Below are 14,929 nucleotides of genomic sequence, written 5' to 3' on the forward strand. Positions count from 1 at the left end.
GGCCCTGAAACTACTAAAGAATACAGCTTTAGAAGAAGATTTCCGTCCTCACAGGGTGTAAAGTGCAGCTTCAGGCCCTCTTAACCCGTCTCCGTTTCTGGGTGGGTTAAGGTTTTCTCAGATTCCTAGGCCTCTAAGCCACCTACAACGAAGTAAGCCCTCTTGAAAAGAAAGAAACACTGCCTTAAATAATCTCTAAGATTTTTCATACACAGAGCCTGACAATCAAAAATAACCAGGCATATGCAGGAATAAAATGCGATTTTACAAATACAAAAGAAACAATAGGCAACACAAGAGAACCCAGAGAGTTATTAGTCACAGACGTTAAAATAGCTGTTTACATGTGAAAGCATCAAAGTGGAGGGTAACGGAATCTTCCAAGACTAATGAAAGACATCAAGCCACAGATTTGAAAAAAACTACAAATCATAAGCAAAGTAAATAGGAAGAAAACTACAGAGACATTGTAACAAGAACTGCTTGTAAACAGAGAGAGAGCGAAATCTGAAGCAACCAGAGGGAAAAAGACCAGTTACCCTCATGGGGACAACAGTAAATTAGTAAGCTGACTTCCCAAAGACAACAAGATTCAGACGATGATGGAATATGCCTTCAAAATGGTTAAGAAAATAAGGCTGAAATTAGAGTTCTTTGCCCCATGAAAACATTTTTCAATAATGAAAGTGAATTTTAAAAAACATGTATGGAAGCAAAAACTGAATTTGTCGTCAAAGACGTGTCCCCTGTATAGGCAACCCTAGAAGGATAGTCTCAGCCTCTGGTGGCAGGCAGAGAGGAGCAGCGCAGAAACGGGCAGAACAGCCGTGGGGCCACTGTGGCAATGCAGGCAACTTCTGAGGGCACCTGGACCAGAGGGCTGGCTTTTGGAAGTGATGAGAAGCGGGTCTATTTTGAAAATTGTTTCGGTTTAAAAATGGACCTGTTTCTTAATTTACTGATGAATCGAACACATACTATGCGCAAATGAGAGGAGTCAAGGATGTCTCCAAAGTTTCTGACCAGAGCTAAAGGAAGAATGAATGAACCTGCTAGTAACCAAGATGGGAAGGGCACAGATGGCGCTGGTTCGAGGGTAAATCAAAGGTTTGTTTTTGGAATTGCCAAATTTGGAAGCCTCCTTAACAAAGAAATGGATATGTCAAGGAGGTTGTTGGAGTCTGCAGTTAGGAGAGAGGTCCGGGCTAAAGATTAAAATTTGTTACCTTTTTAAATTTTTTCCTGTATGATGATGGAGGTGGGGGTGGTAGTGCTGATAATAATTATGGTTAAAGTGGTTAGCACTTATAGTTTATTGTGTGTTAAGTACTGTGCAAAATATTTTATATACATTATTTCGTTTACTATTAACAACTGCCATGTAAAGCAAATACTTTCAGGACTGCCTTTTTAGAGATATGAAAACTGAGACTCTGAGTGGAGAAGTGATCCAAGGTCATGCAGCTATTAGTTGTTGTTCAGGCATATGAAACAAAGTCTCAGAATTTGGGGGATATTATCAAACTACTGAGCAATTTCTAGGGGATGATCACTGACTCCATTATTCAAAAGACAGGTATAAGTACCTGCTGCTCCCTAACCCTTGGAGTAAGTCCTGGGGCCCAGACACGGGGCAAGACAACTCACTTCTCCCTGTTTTCCTTCACCAGGACACTCTAGGGAAGGGTTGTTGTTGTTCAGTTGCTAAGTCATGTCCGATTCTTTACAATCCCATAGACTGTAGCCCTCCAGGCTCCTGTCTATGGGATTCTCCAGGCAAGAATACTGGAGTGGGCTGCCATTTCCTTGGGGAGGGTGCTGCTGGGCAAGTGACAGATGGGGCCAGAATGGGGACTAGCTGTGTCACCAGAGGACAATGAGCCTTTCCTAAGCCTCTCTGACGGGCCCAGACGTGACCACCTTTCATTTAATCCTTAAAAAGCCTTTGACGGTCAGAGGTTATTGGCCCATATTACAGATGAGGAAACTGAGGCTTAAAGAGTTTGGTAACTTACCCACAGTAAGTAAGTCACAAAACTAACAAGTGGCAGAAGCAGGTCTTGAACTCAGGTCTAGCTGACTCCAAGTCAAGTGCTTTATCTACCATCCACAAAAGTCCCTCTCAAACCTCAGGTCTTTACTGCCCTCCTGGCTTGGAATCCTCTTTCCCAGTTGTATCCTCAGGTCTTGGGTTCACCAGTCCCACCCCATCAGAGAAGCCTCCCTGATCAGCAAAATCTAAAGGACCCCCTCTTAATATCTCACCTTCAGAGCCTTCATCCCGCTTCTGTCTTAATTATTTACACACTCCAACACCACCATTGTTAGCTACCTGAGAGCAGGAATTTCATCTAGCGCTAAAGCACCCCTGGGCGTGTAGAGAGTCAATAAATATTTGTGGAATGAATGAATAAAAAAATGAATGAACGAACAAAAGAACGAACGGACTACTGCTTAACCTAAAAAGCCACAGTCAAAAAGAGTGTGATTCTACCCTATTTCCCTTGGCGGGCACAACTGTGCGCACTGCGGTGCTAGCCACACCCTTTGTTTGGAAGATGAAACACCTCCTGAGCCCATAAAGGGGAGCAGAGGCTGGGCTGGACCCCGAGGCTCTTCTCCAACAAGTTCGCCCTGCAGAGCCCCAGGAAAGTCCCCAGAAGTGGGCCGCCCTCCCACCTGCTCCTCAGAATGCAACCTGCAGAGAAAAACAGCCCCGGGTGACCTGGATCCACCCGGCCAGGTGTGGGAAACCTGAGCCGGGGCTGGCGCTGGGCGGGGCCACCCCACACGGCCTCGGCTTTGTTTGCCTCTGTGTATGGCAACCAGAAACCACCGAGCAAGCAGTTCTCAGAGGCCACCTCCCCCTCCCCCTTTATTTTAATCTCTTAAACTGATTTGTCAGCAGCAGGAAGTGACATGACAGCTTTCCTCACAAAAGGGAAACTCCTCCGGGTTTCCATGGGGATGGAGGCTACTGTGTGATCACAGATTTATATAATCTTAAAGGTGTACACACCATGATGTCATCGGCCAGGAGCCAGGGGAGGGAGGGAGGGAAATGGAGGCCAGAGGCTGCAAGCCTAAAGCAAATTAGCTGCGATTTGCAAAATTCCAAAGAAAAGAGAGGATGCGGTGGAAGCATCTGGGGTTGGTAGTCTCCTAATGGAATAATGGATGCCTGGAAACCACAGGAAAGCATAAAGTATGCATTGATGCATATTCTACGTCCTAGAATTAGAGGGCTGGGAGGAAGCTTACCCATTAGATCCAGTGCAAGCTGGTCATTTTCTGGGTGGGAAAACTGGGCCCCAAGAACCACTAGTGGTCATCAGGAGAGGGGAAAGGAATCTGACGTTTTTCCAGGGCCCACAACCTGCCAGGCACTTCTACATTCAAGAGCCTATCTCTCCCTCCCAGGTGAAGTCCAATAGGTTTTTTTATCTTCATTTTACAGATGAGGAAACTGAGGCCCAAAGGGATAAATGGTTTTTCCACCTCAATATCATGGGGTAAAACCATGGTGACGCCTGGTTGGCTATAAAGCTCATCTTTTCCTCACTCCCATGAGCTGTCTTTTGGACTGAACTGGAGCTTCCTTCCCTAGTCTTTTTACACACCCACGTTCCCATCTCTGCAAGGCCGTTTACTTGCTGTGTGACCTTGAGCTACAATCAGAGGGCTGTCACTTCACCTCTCTGAGCCTCTGTTTCCGCCTCTGTAAAATGGATTTTGCTTTAAAGGTTAAATTCAGTCCTATGGAAAGCAGTTAGTACGGTGGCTGGCACAGCGCACCAGTTCTAAAACTGACAGCTGTTATTACATTTATCAGTATTAAATGATTGAGATGTCCCTATGTCAGTCTCCCAGCTGAGAAACATTTTAATAGCTTAAGCATCTTTCTTCTCATCTTAGGTAATTTTTATCTTGACTTCCCTGGTGGCTCAGACGATAAAGCATCCGCCTACAATGCGGGAGAGCCGGGTTCAATCCCTGGGTTGGGAAGATCTCCTGCAGAAGGAAATGGCAACATACTCCAGTATTCTTGCCTGGAGAATCCCATGGACAGAGGCCTGGTGGGCTACGGTCCATGGTCGCAAAGAGTCAGACATGAACTGAGCAACTTCACTTCACTTCACTTCATCCTTCCTAAGAAAAGCAGTCTCAGGCCCAAAGTGACATTTTCTGGAGGGCCTGAAGACCAGGAACTGAACACACATAGAGGAGGGGCTATTATAATGCTGGCTATCGTGGCTGGAGGGAGGTTAAGTAGCTTGCCCTGGGATACGTGAGTGAATTGTTTTCACTGGCGTTTCCCTTAGGCAGCCACTGTATTTTTCCACTGTGTGGATCACATTGGAGATTAATTCTGGTTCAGCCGATGCCTGCCAAGCAGAAAGCGATGGCCCAAGCCCACAGTGATGGCAGCCATGGCATCTGCCGTGGACTTGAAGTCGCTGGTATGCTTCCACGAAGGGAGATATTTGCAATAGTAAATGTCTAGGGTTTGATAAAAAACAAAACAAAACAAAACAAAGTTGGATATGGTTTGTTTTGAAAGGCGTGAACACTTGTAATCGGAAGCCCAGTCGAGGAAATGAACTTGCCGGCCCAGGGTAAGTTCTCAGAGCAGGGAAAAGAAATCTTCCTGGCGCTGGGAGTCAAGCGGTGCATGGTGACCCAGTGGAGAAAGGTCAAGGCCTTGAACAATGGGCCTGGACCAAGACCACTACTCTGGGAACCCCTGGAAAACTACGCTGTTTGCTTTCTGGCTTCCTACAGCACTTTATCCAGAAACAAAGGAATGCAGAGGCTAAGGGGCCAGCAATCCAGAAGCTTCTCTGTTGTTTAATTCAGCATTAAAGACTGGGCTACGGGTTAGTAGTCAATTACACCTTCTCTGTTTCGGGCTGTTTGGCAAGACAGTGAAAATCCAGAATATTGCCCTAGAGCAAGCCAGATTTAATTGTCTATCTTCTTCAACAAAATTATGAAATCAGGGCAGCAAGTGACCTGAAGGAGGCTGCCACCAAAAATGCTGGGTACAGATGCGGAGATGCCCAGGGAACGGGCTCCAAAACAGTAAGGGTCAGGCTGGGGTGGGGGCTCCAGGTGACTTGTCTGCATTGTATTGGCTTACTGTGCTCAGTATTCCTTTCATAATTAATAAAGGTCTTTTCAAAAGAAAAAGAGCACGTGAGGAGCAAGTTATGAAATAAAAAGGCCATAAAATTAGGAAACAAAACAGACACAGGGCCCAACTCCCCCACTTGTGTTCCTTAGCTATGCTGGGTCTCTATCCTTTACAGATCTTGCTGAGTTGTTCTGGGGTAAGCACAGCCCACCTTGCACATGGTAGAAACACACTTGTGCCAAGCCTACTGAGAAACTATCTTTATCTCTTTAGTAGAGATCAGAGGAGGGGAGGAGGCTTTTTAAGATTAACCTGGGGGAAGGTATTAAATGAAAAAAGCAACCAAGCATATGGGCCACTTATTCCTAGTTTTGGCTCTGGGTACACTTGGGTTCCCTGTGTGACATGTTGGGAAAAACATAGGCAGACACTCGAATTCATTACCAAGAGCAGGTTCTAGTACTTTTTAAAAATAATTGATCACATTTCTCTACCACCCTGGCAACCCAGCCATCTCATGGGACTGGGGGGCCACCAAGGAGTATGGGATCAGATGCCAAAACATATTCTGAAGGACCTTGTTTTCCCCTATTCCAGTTATGGGAAAGGAATCAGAGGGCTGACCAAGAAAAGCATCGAGATTTCAATAGAAATGCCATAATTTATTCTGTTGTATAAAAAAGTCATCCTTATGTAACAAAATGTCTTCTTAGAAGAAGATATATATTATTTCAGGTCATAAATAATCAGCAAACATACAACTGTTGGCAACTTAAAAAACAAAACAAAATCAACACTGGTGCTTTCCAGTGTTGAAAACAAACCTGCTTAGGATATATTTACAGGATATTACAGTACTCAAACACAAAAATTGAGGTATTTGGTTCTTCTAGGAGTAGACACTGACATTTGTGAAGGTGGACCGCCTACACAAAAATAAATAAAACAAAGTATATTCTCATATGTATATGCGTTGTCGGGAATGGTAATACTGGTAGGTATGTCAAGCATGAAAAGTGTCTTCAGAAAACAGGGACAAAAAGAGAAATCGGCTCTCACACTTGAGTCCTCTCTCTTCTGCCCCTTTCTGTCCGAGGGACTTGATGTACGCACTGTATGTTGGTCCCGAAATGTGCTGAGTTCAGCAAACATCTTGGCGTGAAGTCATCATTACAACTGCTCAGGAACCCAGTGGAACTTGGGTGAAATTAAATAAATAAAGACCAGCCCTCACGAGCCCCCTTCCCTGGAGTTATTGCATTTCCACTTTCCAGGAGCCTGGAATCCCGGTGGGTTGTGAAGATCACCTCCCGTGGCTTTTCAGCAGCTGGGAGAGGTCGTGATAGGGCTCTGAAGGTAGCTCAATGCACTGTTTGTGGGGTGGACGGGAATGGAGACCGGGAAGTTGAAGACAGTGGTGGTGGAGGTGCTGCAGTCAAGCACAGCCATGGCGGGGCTCCCCGCCTCTGCCGAGCAGTGGGGGGCCAGGACCTGCGACTCAAACTGCAGCAGCTGGCCCATGAAGCTGAAGTTGGGGGAGATGATGCTTCTCCTCTGCTTCACGAACTCAAAGGCCTCATCCAGCTTGACTCGGTTAGTCCTCATGAGGTAAGCGAGGCAGATGGTGGCCGATCGGGAAATGCCCGCCTGACAGTGGACAAACACCCTTCCACCAGCATTCTTGATGGAGTCTGGAAAACAAAGGGCAGCTGGTTATTTGAGAGCCCAGGAGAATAACTCCAACCAACCCCAGGTGTCTAAGAAATGCCACATGTGTCCTGTCCAGTATGGTCGATATCACCTCATGTCATCACAGACATACTGTCCATGAAGGCAATGTGGGCACAGTGGATTTAAACAGCCGGGGATTTAAACCCAGGCAAGGCATCGCCACTAAGCAGATTGATATTGGACAGATCAATTCAACCTGAGATTCAGTTTGCTAATTTATAAAGTGGGACATCGAAACTGTACTTTGCAGGGATGCTGCCCATGCCAGACTGATTTTAATGTCTAGAGGAAAGCTTAAATCTATGTTGCTCAAGTTCTTGCCATGGAATTTAGTCTCAGTCACTGAAACAGAAGGAGTGTGGCAAAGTCCCAGGCATCTGCTCCACTTACCTATGAAGTCAATTGCCTCATTGAACCAGGAGCTGATGTCTGCCTTGTGGTTGTCCTCCACGGGGATGCTCTTGTACTGGTAGTGACCCTCGAAATGGTTGGGACAGTTTGCAGAGACGTTGATCAAGGCAGTGATGCCCAAGGCATCCAGCATGTCCTTGCGGGAAGCATGATAGGCACTGCCCAGGTACAGAAAGGGCAGGATCTCCACTGGGCCACCCTGAAATCCAGAAACATCCAACGCTTGTCAAGCTTTGTTCAACGGCAATGGTGGTGCCCACATCCACAAAACCTCCCTCCTGGATAAGTTAGTTTCAATATTGGGTGAACCTCACAGCACTGTTAAGAGTGTCAATAAATAAGGGACTAAACCCATTTGCCTAGGCAGGGCCAACAAGCTAATTTCTGTAGTGCCAACAATTACAGGCTCGGCTCCATCATGCCATGTAACCACGGGATAAATGAAATCTCCTGTGTCCCCTGTTATAAATAAAGCTGCACGTCACTTTCTATATTTTCACTAGCGCGGCTCTGCCACCTTTGCCAGCTCTTCCTTCTCCCCTCCGGCACAGCCCCCTACTAACCTGATCGTAGAGCGGGGTGCTGCAGGAACTGCACCCCGATTCAGCGCTGTCAGGGACACTAGTACTCAGGGGAAGGCTGAGCCCCATGGGGGTCGACTGTTTGCTGCACAGCTCCGGGTAGGAAGCAGAAAAAGCTTCATATCCTCCTGGGAACACAAAGAGACACATATTTTTCATTAGTACCGCCGAGACAGGGTACCTTCATACAACTTCCTCATCCACCAGAGCTGGAAGTTTAGCCCGGGGAGCCCCAGGCGAGTCTTTGTTCCTAGAGCCAAACAAAGCCAACAAGTCCCCACAATGCGACTCAGGCGTCCAAGCTCTCAGGTGGAGCAGCACCCCCCGCAGCTGAGAACCAGGGGTCCCCAGACTAGGCGGCGGAGGGCGTGAGGCCCGCCCCTGAGCGTCCCCGAAGGCGTACCTTTGAGCAAAAAGATTTGCGCGCTGCGCGCCTCGCGGCAGAGCGCGCCGGCGGCCAGCGCCAGGGTGCCGTCGCGCTTGGCGCAGTCCAGCGCGGCGCTGCGCTCGTCCAGCAGCACCACTGCGTGGTAGGCGCCGGCCAGCAGGCGGCCGCGCAGCTCGGCGTTGGGCACGATGTGCTCCAGACCCATGGCGCCCTTGGCCCGCCGACGCACAATGGTGCTGAAGCGCACGTTGACCGAGCCGGCGATGTGGCCGGCGTTGAAAGCGAAGAAGGAGCGACAGTCCAACAGCAGGCACTGCGCCGCGCGCTCCCGCAGCAGCGTCCGGAGGCCTCCGGCGTCCAGGGAGACCACTTCCATGACCATGGCCGGCCCCAGCGCCCCCAGCGTGCAAGTCGTCCTACGTTCTTTGTCCCGGGAAGCGAACAGCAGGGCGATGGCTTTCGAGGAAAAGCCCGACCCCGGTTTTCTTTGCGCCAAACCCAAACTGCCTTTGGACCGAGCGAGGGGTCGCCGTGTGGGACTCTCGACCGCCTCGGCTTCCTTGTTGCTCTCCCGACGGCCCTTCCACCCGCGATTCGCCCAGGGCCCCGAAGTCTTTCGCAGCGAGTCCGAGCCGGCGGAGAGCGTTTATATTGTGGCTCCGCGTAAGCAAGCGGGGCGGCGCGGGGCGGGGCGCGCGCGCGCGCGCGCTGTGGGGGAGGGGATTGTTTGTTTGAATGACGGTCACGTGACTGGTGTGGTGACGTCACCCGCCTTGCCGGGTTTGGCGCCGGAGCAGCCAAAGGCGAAGACGTCAGCGGCCTCCGAGTGGGGTCCGCTGGCTAAGCTCTGGCTCGGGCTTCGGCCTCCGCCCGGCCGTCCAGCCTGCGCCTGGCGCGTCCCTAGGGAGCTGGTCCGGGCCACTCTCCGGGCCCAGCGGGGAGGGGAGAGGGTGGGCGCTCTGCCAGCCGAGGGCTGACTCCCGTGTGCGAGTGCCTGGGAGCGGGCCGCGTGCCATGGGCCCCCGCCTCCCCCTTTCCACCCCCTCCACCGCGCCGCGTCCCGGCGCCCGCTCCTCCGCCGACCGGAGCCGAAAGGGGTCTCCTTTGTTACTGGATACACAGGCGCCCCTTTCTCTCATTTCCCCGTACCCAGCAGGCGAGGAAACACGGGTTCCCGAGGAGAAGCGATTTATTATACTTGCCCAGTATCGCACTGCTGGGGGTGAGCGGGCCGAGGGGAGACTGAAATGAGGGTCGGAGAAAAATTGAGTTTGTCCGCTCAAGAACAACCGGGGTAGGTTGGGGTGGAGGTGTTCAGGGAAATACATTCCTGTTCCCCAGGCTTTCCTGTTACTTTAAAATGTACATTTAACAAGTAAAATGCGGTCCAACCAAACCCCAAGCAGAAAAATGTCAATCCTAGTCATGTGGTCCTTACGTGGTTGTGAGCCGAGGAAGGCGGGTCAGGGGTCTGAAATGAGGGTGGGGGCCGCAAGGTGCGGTTGTGGATTGCGGACGTCCGGCTTTTAGTGAGGCGACCCCCCGCCCAGTGCGGATCGACAGCGCCCCCGCAGGGACCGCCAGACACCTTTCTTCTGCTCGCGTTTTCTTAAGTCTCAGCGGCTTCATCTCTTTGTGGTGGTTTCTTCAGATTCTTTGCGACCTCATGGACTGGAGCCCACCAGGCTCCTCTGTCCATAGAATTTCCCAGGCAAGAATACTGGAGTGGGTTACCATTCCCTTTTCCTGGGGATTTTCTTTTAGTCCCCAAACATGTACTGATTGAGCGCCTACTAAGCGCCGGGCTGGGGACTGCAACTGGGAACCGGAGCACCGTCCAGCCCCAGGGCCCTGGTTCTTGCCATCAACGTGAGCTGGTCTTGAAATATAATCCTACAGCATTTTAAGAGGATTTACAGGACCTGGACAAAGGTTTGGGGAGACCTCCATAAGGTCACCCTCATCCTGGGCCCTAGTGAAGCCCTCCGACCTCCCGATCCCCGGCAGCACCACACAAACACAAATATTGCGCCATCAGGCTGGGGTGCTGAGTCAGGAACATTCTGTGGTTTCCTCCCCTCTCCTCTAGGAGAGCGGGGTATTTCACTAACACCCAGTGTCGTTGATCCGCTGGTTGTATCAGCAGAGGCAACTTCTGCATTTGCCTCGCTTAGTGTTCTCACATGCTCAGACTTTCTGCCTAAATTCTAAAAAAGTAAAAGGCTAAGTGCTTTTTTAAAAAGAGCATTTTTGGCCTTCAGGTGAACACTGGCTGAGAACAGCAAAGAGGTCCTTAGATTATGGCAACACCCGCCCTGTATCTTTTAAAAAAAAGAGAAAGTATTTGTTTATACTACTTATTCAGCTGAGGAACTCAACATATTTTATGCATTGAATCATGAAATGTTACAGCTGCTGACTTTTCACAGCATACCAACTTGATCTATCCCAAGTTGTGTGTGTGTGTGTGTGTGTTTTACCAAGAGCAGTTTTTAATACCTACATATTTTCAAAAAGCAAACTTTTTTTAATGCAAATATTAGAGCGGTAAGTGGCAGTGTGGCCCTACAATCAGGTGTCTGCTGAGCTCTGCACGGTTTTCCTCTCTAGCCTGTCTAGAAAGAGCAGAGCTTGGCCCCCATGCTGTCATTTTGCTCCTGGGTGATCCTAGCTGAATCTCTTCCCCTAATGAGCCTCTAAGCTGACATCTGAACAATTTTCTTACAACTGCCTACTTTGTGAATGATTTGAGGCCCAAGTTAGAGATGATAGATATAAGGAGCCCAGGCCCTACCCATGCCTTCTTGCTATGATTCACTAGATCTTTTGGTCTTCCCCTTCCCAGAAGAGCACTTCTTATATAATCAGGCCATTTTGTGTTTCAGCATTTGGCACCAGAGCTTGGTGAGAAGGTCACCACTGGATGCTGGTAGGTGAAGCTGGTACAGAGGTCCCTCGCTGAGCCCAGTCAACACACAATGGCTCAGGTTGGGGAGTGTGGTGGTAAAGATGAAGCCCCCTAGGCCCTCAGTCCAGGATGTAGAGGTGCTACTTCTGGGTGGAGATGGAGCCAAAGAGGGCCCAACATAATCTGGTCTGTGGTGACTGCAGAGGCAGAAGGGACTGGAATTGTGGCCCTGGGAGGCAGAGGAACATGAAAGAGCATCAGGGGATTTTGACTCAGGGGAGGGAACCTGGTCTTTCTCACCTGGGCTCTTGCTGATTTTAGATGTGCTCAGGAATAGACCTGGAGGCACCGTTAATGTGTAGCTTGACAGTGGAACGTGGCTTTTCCTCTCATGTCCCGACTCCCTCCTTTCTGTGACGGAGGTAAGGACATAGGGGCTGTGGGGAGACTGAGTAGCCACGATTGATTTTACATTCCAATCCCTGTCCAAATCATGCCCTCAGAGTTGGCTTTGGACCTGTTCTGAGGTCACTGGAGGAGAAAAAATGGTGCTCTCACAGATGCTAGTCAGAAAGGAGCCCCAGCTCACTGTCTGCTCTGTGACCTTGGCAGGCAGATCGCTTAACGCTTCTGAGCCTCTGTTTCCCCATTTGTAAACTGGGAGAACTCCCCAGTCCAAGATGGCAGACTAGTGTCTCAAAATAACCTTCTTCTAGCTCAGCTGGTTAAGAATCCGCCTGCAATGCAGGAGACCCTGGGTTGGGAAAATCCCCTGGAGAAGGGATAGGCTACCCACTCCAGTATTTCTTGGGCTTCCCTAGTGGTTCAGACAGTAGAGAATTCACTTGCAATGCAGAAGACATGGGTTCAATCCCTGGGTTGGGAAGATCCCCTGGAGGAGGGGATGGCAACACACTCCAGTATTTTTGCCTGGAGAATCCCCATGGACAGAGGAGCCTGGTGGGCTACAGTCCATGGGGTCACAAAGAGTCAACTGAGCGACTAAGCACAGCAGGGCCCAGCACAGGGGGGTTGGGAAGCCCGTTATTTTATAGGACAGATAGGGGGAGGAGTGAGGAAGTAAAGACTATTATCCTACAAATATCTCTTGGAATGGCCAACCTCAGGAAGGGAGAGTGTTAATTTCTTCAAGCAGAGGGCCAGGGTTCCCTGAGGCAGGCCGTTATATATGATTATAATAAAAACAGTGAAAAACAAGGTTAAAGTCAAAGAAACAGATCCATCATGGAGTCAGAATCGGCTCTTAGGAGTACCATCATCTAGGGCCTGCTGTGAATCCCATCTGGAGGGGGTGCTCTCGAGAGAGGGTGCTGGCTCCCACCATTCATGTTCTCTTCTGGGATCCTTGTACGGTCCCCCTTGTGCTGTGTGGCAGGCAGCTCTTGCCTTTGCTTAGTACCCTTCATAACTCCCTCTATCCCGGGAAATCCCACCCCTGGGCACCACCCCTTCATCTGGCCCCGCCCCCACTGCTGTCTTGGATTCTCTCATTGCATTCTAGGCAAATCCCTGGTTTCTCCTCCCTTCCCACCCCCACTCCTTTGCTCATACTGCCCCCTTCCCATGCCAGGATGCTCCCCTTAGGGCCCCAAATCCCAGAGTGCCATCCCCAGGAGGCCTTCTTTGGTTTCTCTGACTTCTGCCCTAGGGCTTCCCTCGTAGCTCAGTTGGTAAAGAATCTGCCTGCAATGCAAGAGACACGAGTTTGATTCCTGGGCCCTGAGTCTGGAAGATTCCCTGGAGATGGAAATGGGAGCCCACTCCAGTTTTCTTTCCTGGAGAATCCCATAAACAGAGGAGCCTGGCAGGCTACACAGTCCATGGGGTCACAAGAGTTAGTGACACCACCGTCACTTCTGCCCTAGGTCCTGGAAGACTTTGTCCAGAACTTTCTAATTATGTAAACATCTCTTAGGTCCTTATCTTACCCTGAGTTGCTTAAGGGCGGGAAGTGTGTTTTTCTGATCTTTGATCTCCCCACCCTTCTATCATAGTTACAGTGCCTGGCACATAGTAGGTCCACAATTTGTAGCATGGTGGAAAAATTTCCTATGAGGTGCTGTTGAAAAGTGTAAGAGAGAAAGGGACAGGAATGGCCATTCATGAAGCCTCACTCCGTGCCAGCTGGATTATAGATATCATCTTATGAAGTAGTCAATGATCCCATGAGGTGATTATTATTCTCATCTTACAGGCAAGGAAACAGCTCAGAGAGGAGAATGTGCCCAAGATGGCACAGCTGGTAATCATCAGATTCAGATCCTGGTCCTGTCTGATGGCGATATGGAGAGGGACCCTGGCATCCTGCGGTAGGAAACCCAGTCTGTAAGGTCTGCGGCCTGTTGCAAGTGCGTCCCCACAGCTCTGGCTGAAGCCTCTGACTCAGCTTGCCTGAAGCTCTGCCTCTGGCAGCAGCCCTGGAGGGAGCCTAAGCCTCTTAGAGCCCCGGACTCCAGCCCTGGTGTCCCTGTTGCCTCTCTGAAGTCACTCAGTGCTTGGGATTTGGGGCAGCCACAGGCACAGCTGGTGGCTCAGATGGTAAAGAATCTGCCTACAATGCAGGAGACTGGAGTTCGATCCCTGGGCCGGGAAGATCCCCTGGAGAAGGGGATGGAGAAGGGAATACCCGTTGCAGTATTGTTGACTGGAGAATCCCCTGGATAGAGGAGCCTAGTGCCCTTCAATCTGTGCAGTTAGAAAGAGTTGGATACGACTGAACTACTGAGCACACGCGTAGGCACAGACGCTCAGCAGCCGGGCTGGCAAGGGGTGACTTCACCCTCCACACCCAGGCAGTTAGGACAGAACTGGCTTCTATTGCACAATCCTTAAAAACAGATCACCCTGGTCAGGACCAGGAAGGCCCATGGGAGTGCACCATCTCAGTCAGCCCCCTCATCTGGGAGACAAGGACCCAGAGACATTAGGCAACCTATCCAAAGTCACACAGTGTCCAGAACATTCCACATCTAGTCAGTGCTGTGTGAACTCTGTGTACAAAACCTTAAGTGTTTGTCTCTGGAGGGTGGGGTTACTTTCATTTTCTTCCTTAAAGCTCTGTATGATTTGAATTTTCTAACACAAATGTGAAACTTTTGTAATTGGGGGGGAAGCTAAAAGTATTAAAAGGCAACCATATCTAGGATAAGCCCTATTTACCATATTTCAGGTAACTTATTAAAAGCAAGGTACAGAGTTCGACTGCCTGGGTTAGAATCCCAGCTTGAGCACTCACCAAGTTGTCCTCAGACAAGTTACTTTGCCTCTCTGAGACTCAGTTGCCTGACGTAGAGAATGAAGATAATAATAGCATCTATCTTGCAGGGCTGATGCAAAGATCGTATGAAACAGGTCAGCAAACTGCAGCCCATGAGCCAGATCTAGCCCGCTCCCTTTTTGTATGCTTCACAAGCTAAGAATGGTTTTTATATTTTAAATGGTTGGGAGGAAAATCAAAAGAAGAGGGATATTTTTGTGACACGAAAGTTGTATGAAATTCACATTTTATTGTCCACAGATAATGCTTTATTAAAACTCAGCTATACACATTGGCACTATCCTCTGTGGCTGCTTTCACGTTACAGTGGGAGGTGAATGACTGTGGCGCTGTCTGGCTCACAGAGCCTAAAATATTTACTTCTGTCCCTTTACAGGAAAAGTTTGCCAACTCCTGATATGAGATCATGGATGAAAAGCACTTTAGAGCAATGCCTGGAACAGGATATTTAGTGAATTTTGTTACTATTAATATATGG

At 49.5% G+C, this 14,929-nt stretch overlaps 1 protein-coding gene across 1 annotated transcript; it reads right to left on the minus strand.

The window, feature by feature from the left end:
• Positions 1-5,775: 5,775 nt before the first annotated feature.
• Positions 5,776-8,868, minus strand: DUSP1 (dual specificity phosphatase 1). The gene is made up of 4 exons (XM_004016868.5): positions 8,261-8,868; positions 7,840-7,985; positions 7,256-7,475; positions 5,776-6,825 (listed from the first exon to the last, which is right to left on the minus strand). Exons 1-4 carry the CDS (start codon positions 8,625-8,627, stop codon positions 6,455-6,457), a joined length of 1,104 nt encoding a protein of 367 aa, XP_004016917.2. The 5' UTR covers positions 8,628-8,868; the 3' UTR covers positions 5,776-6,454.
• Positions 8,869-14,929: the final 6,061 nt, after the last annotated feature.

Source organism: Ovis aries, chromosome 16, assembly GCF_016772045.2.
Source record: "Ovis aries strain OAR_USU_Benz2616 breed Rambouillet chromosome 16, ARS-UI_Ramb_v3.0, whole genome shotgun sequence".
Taxonomy (NCBI): domain Eukaryota; kingdom Metazoa; phylum Chordata; class Mammalia; order Artiodactyla; family Bovidae; genus Ovis; species Ovis aries.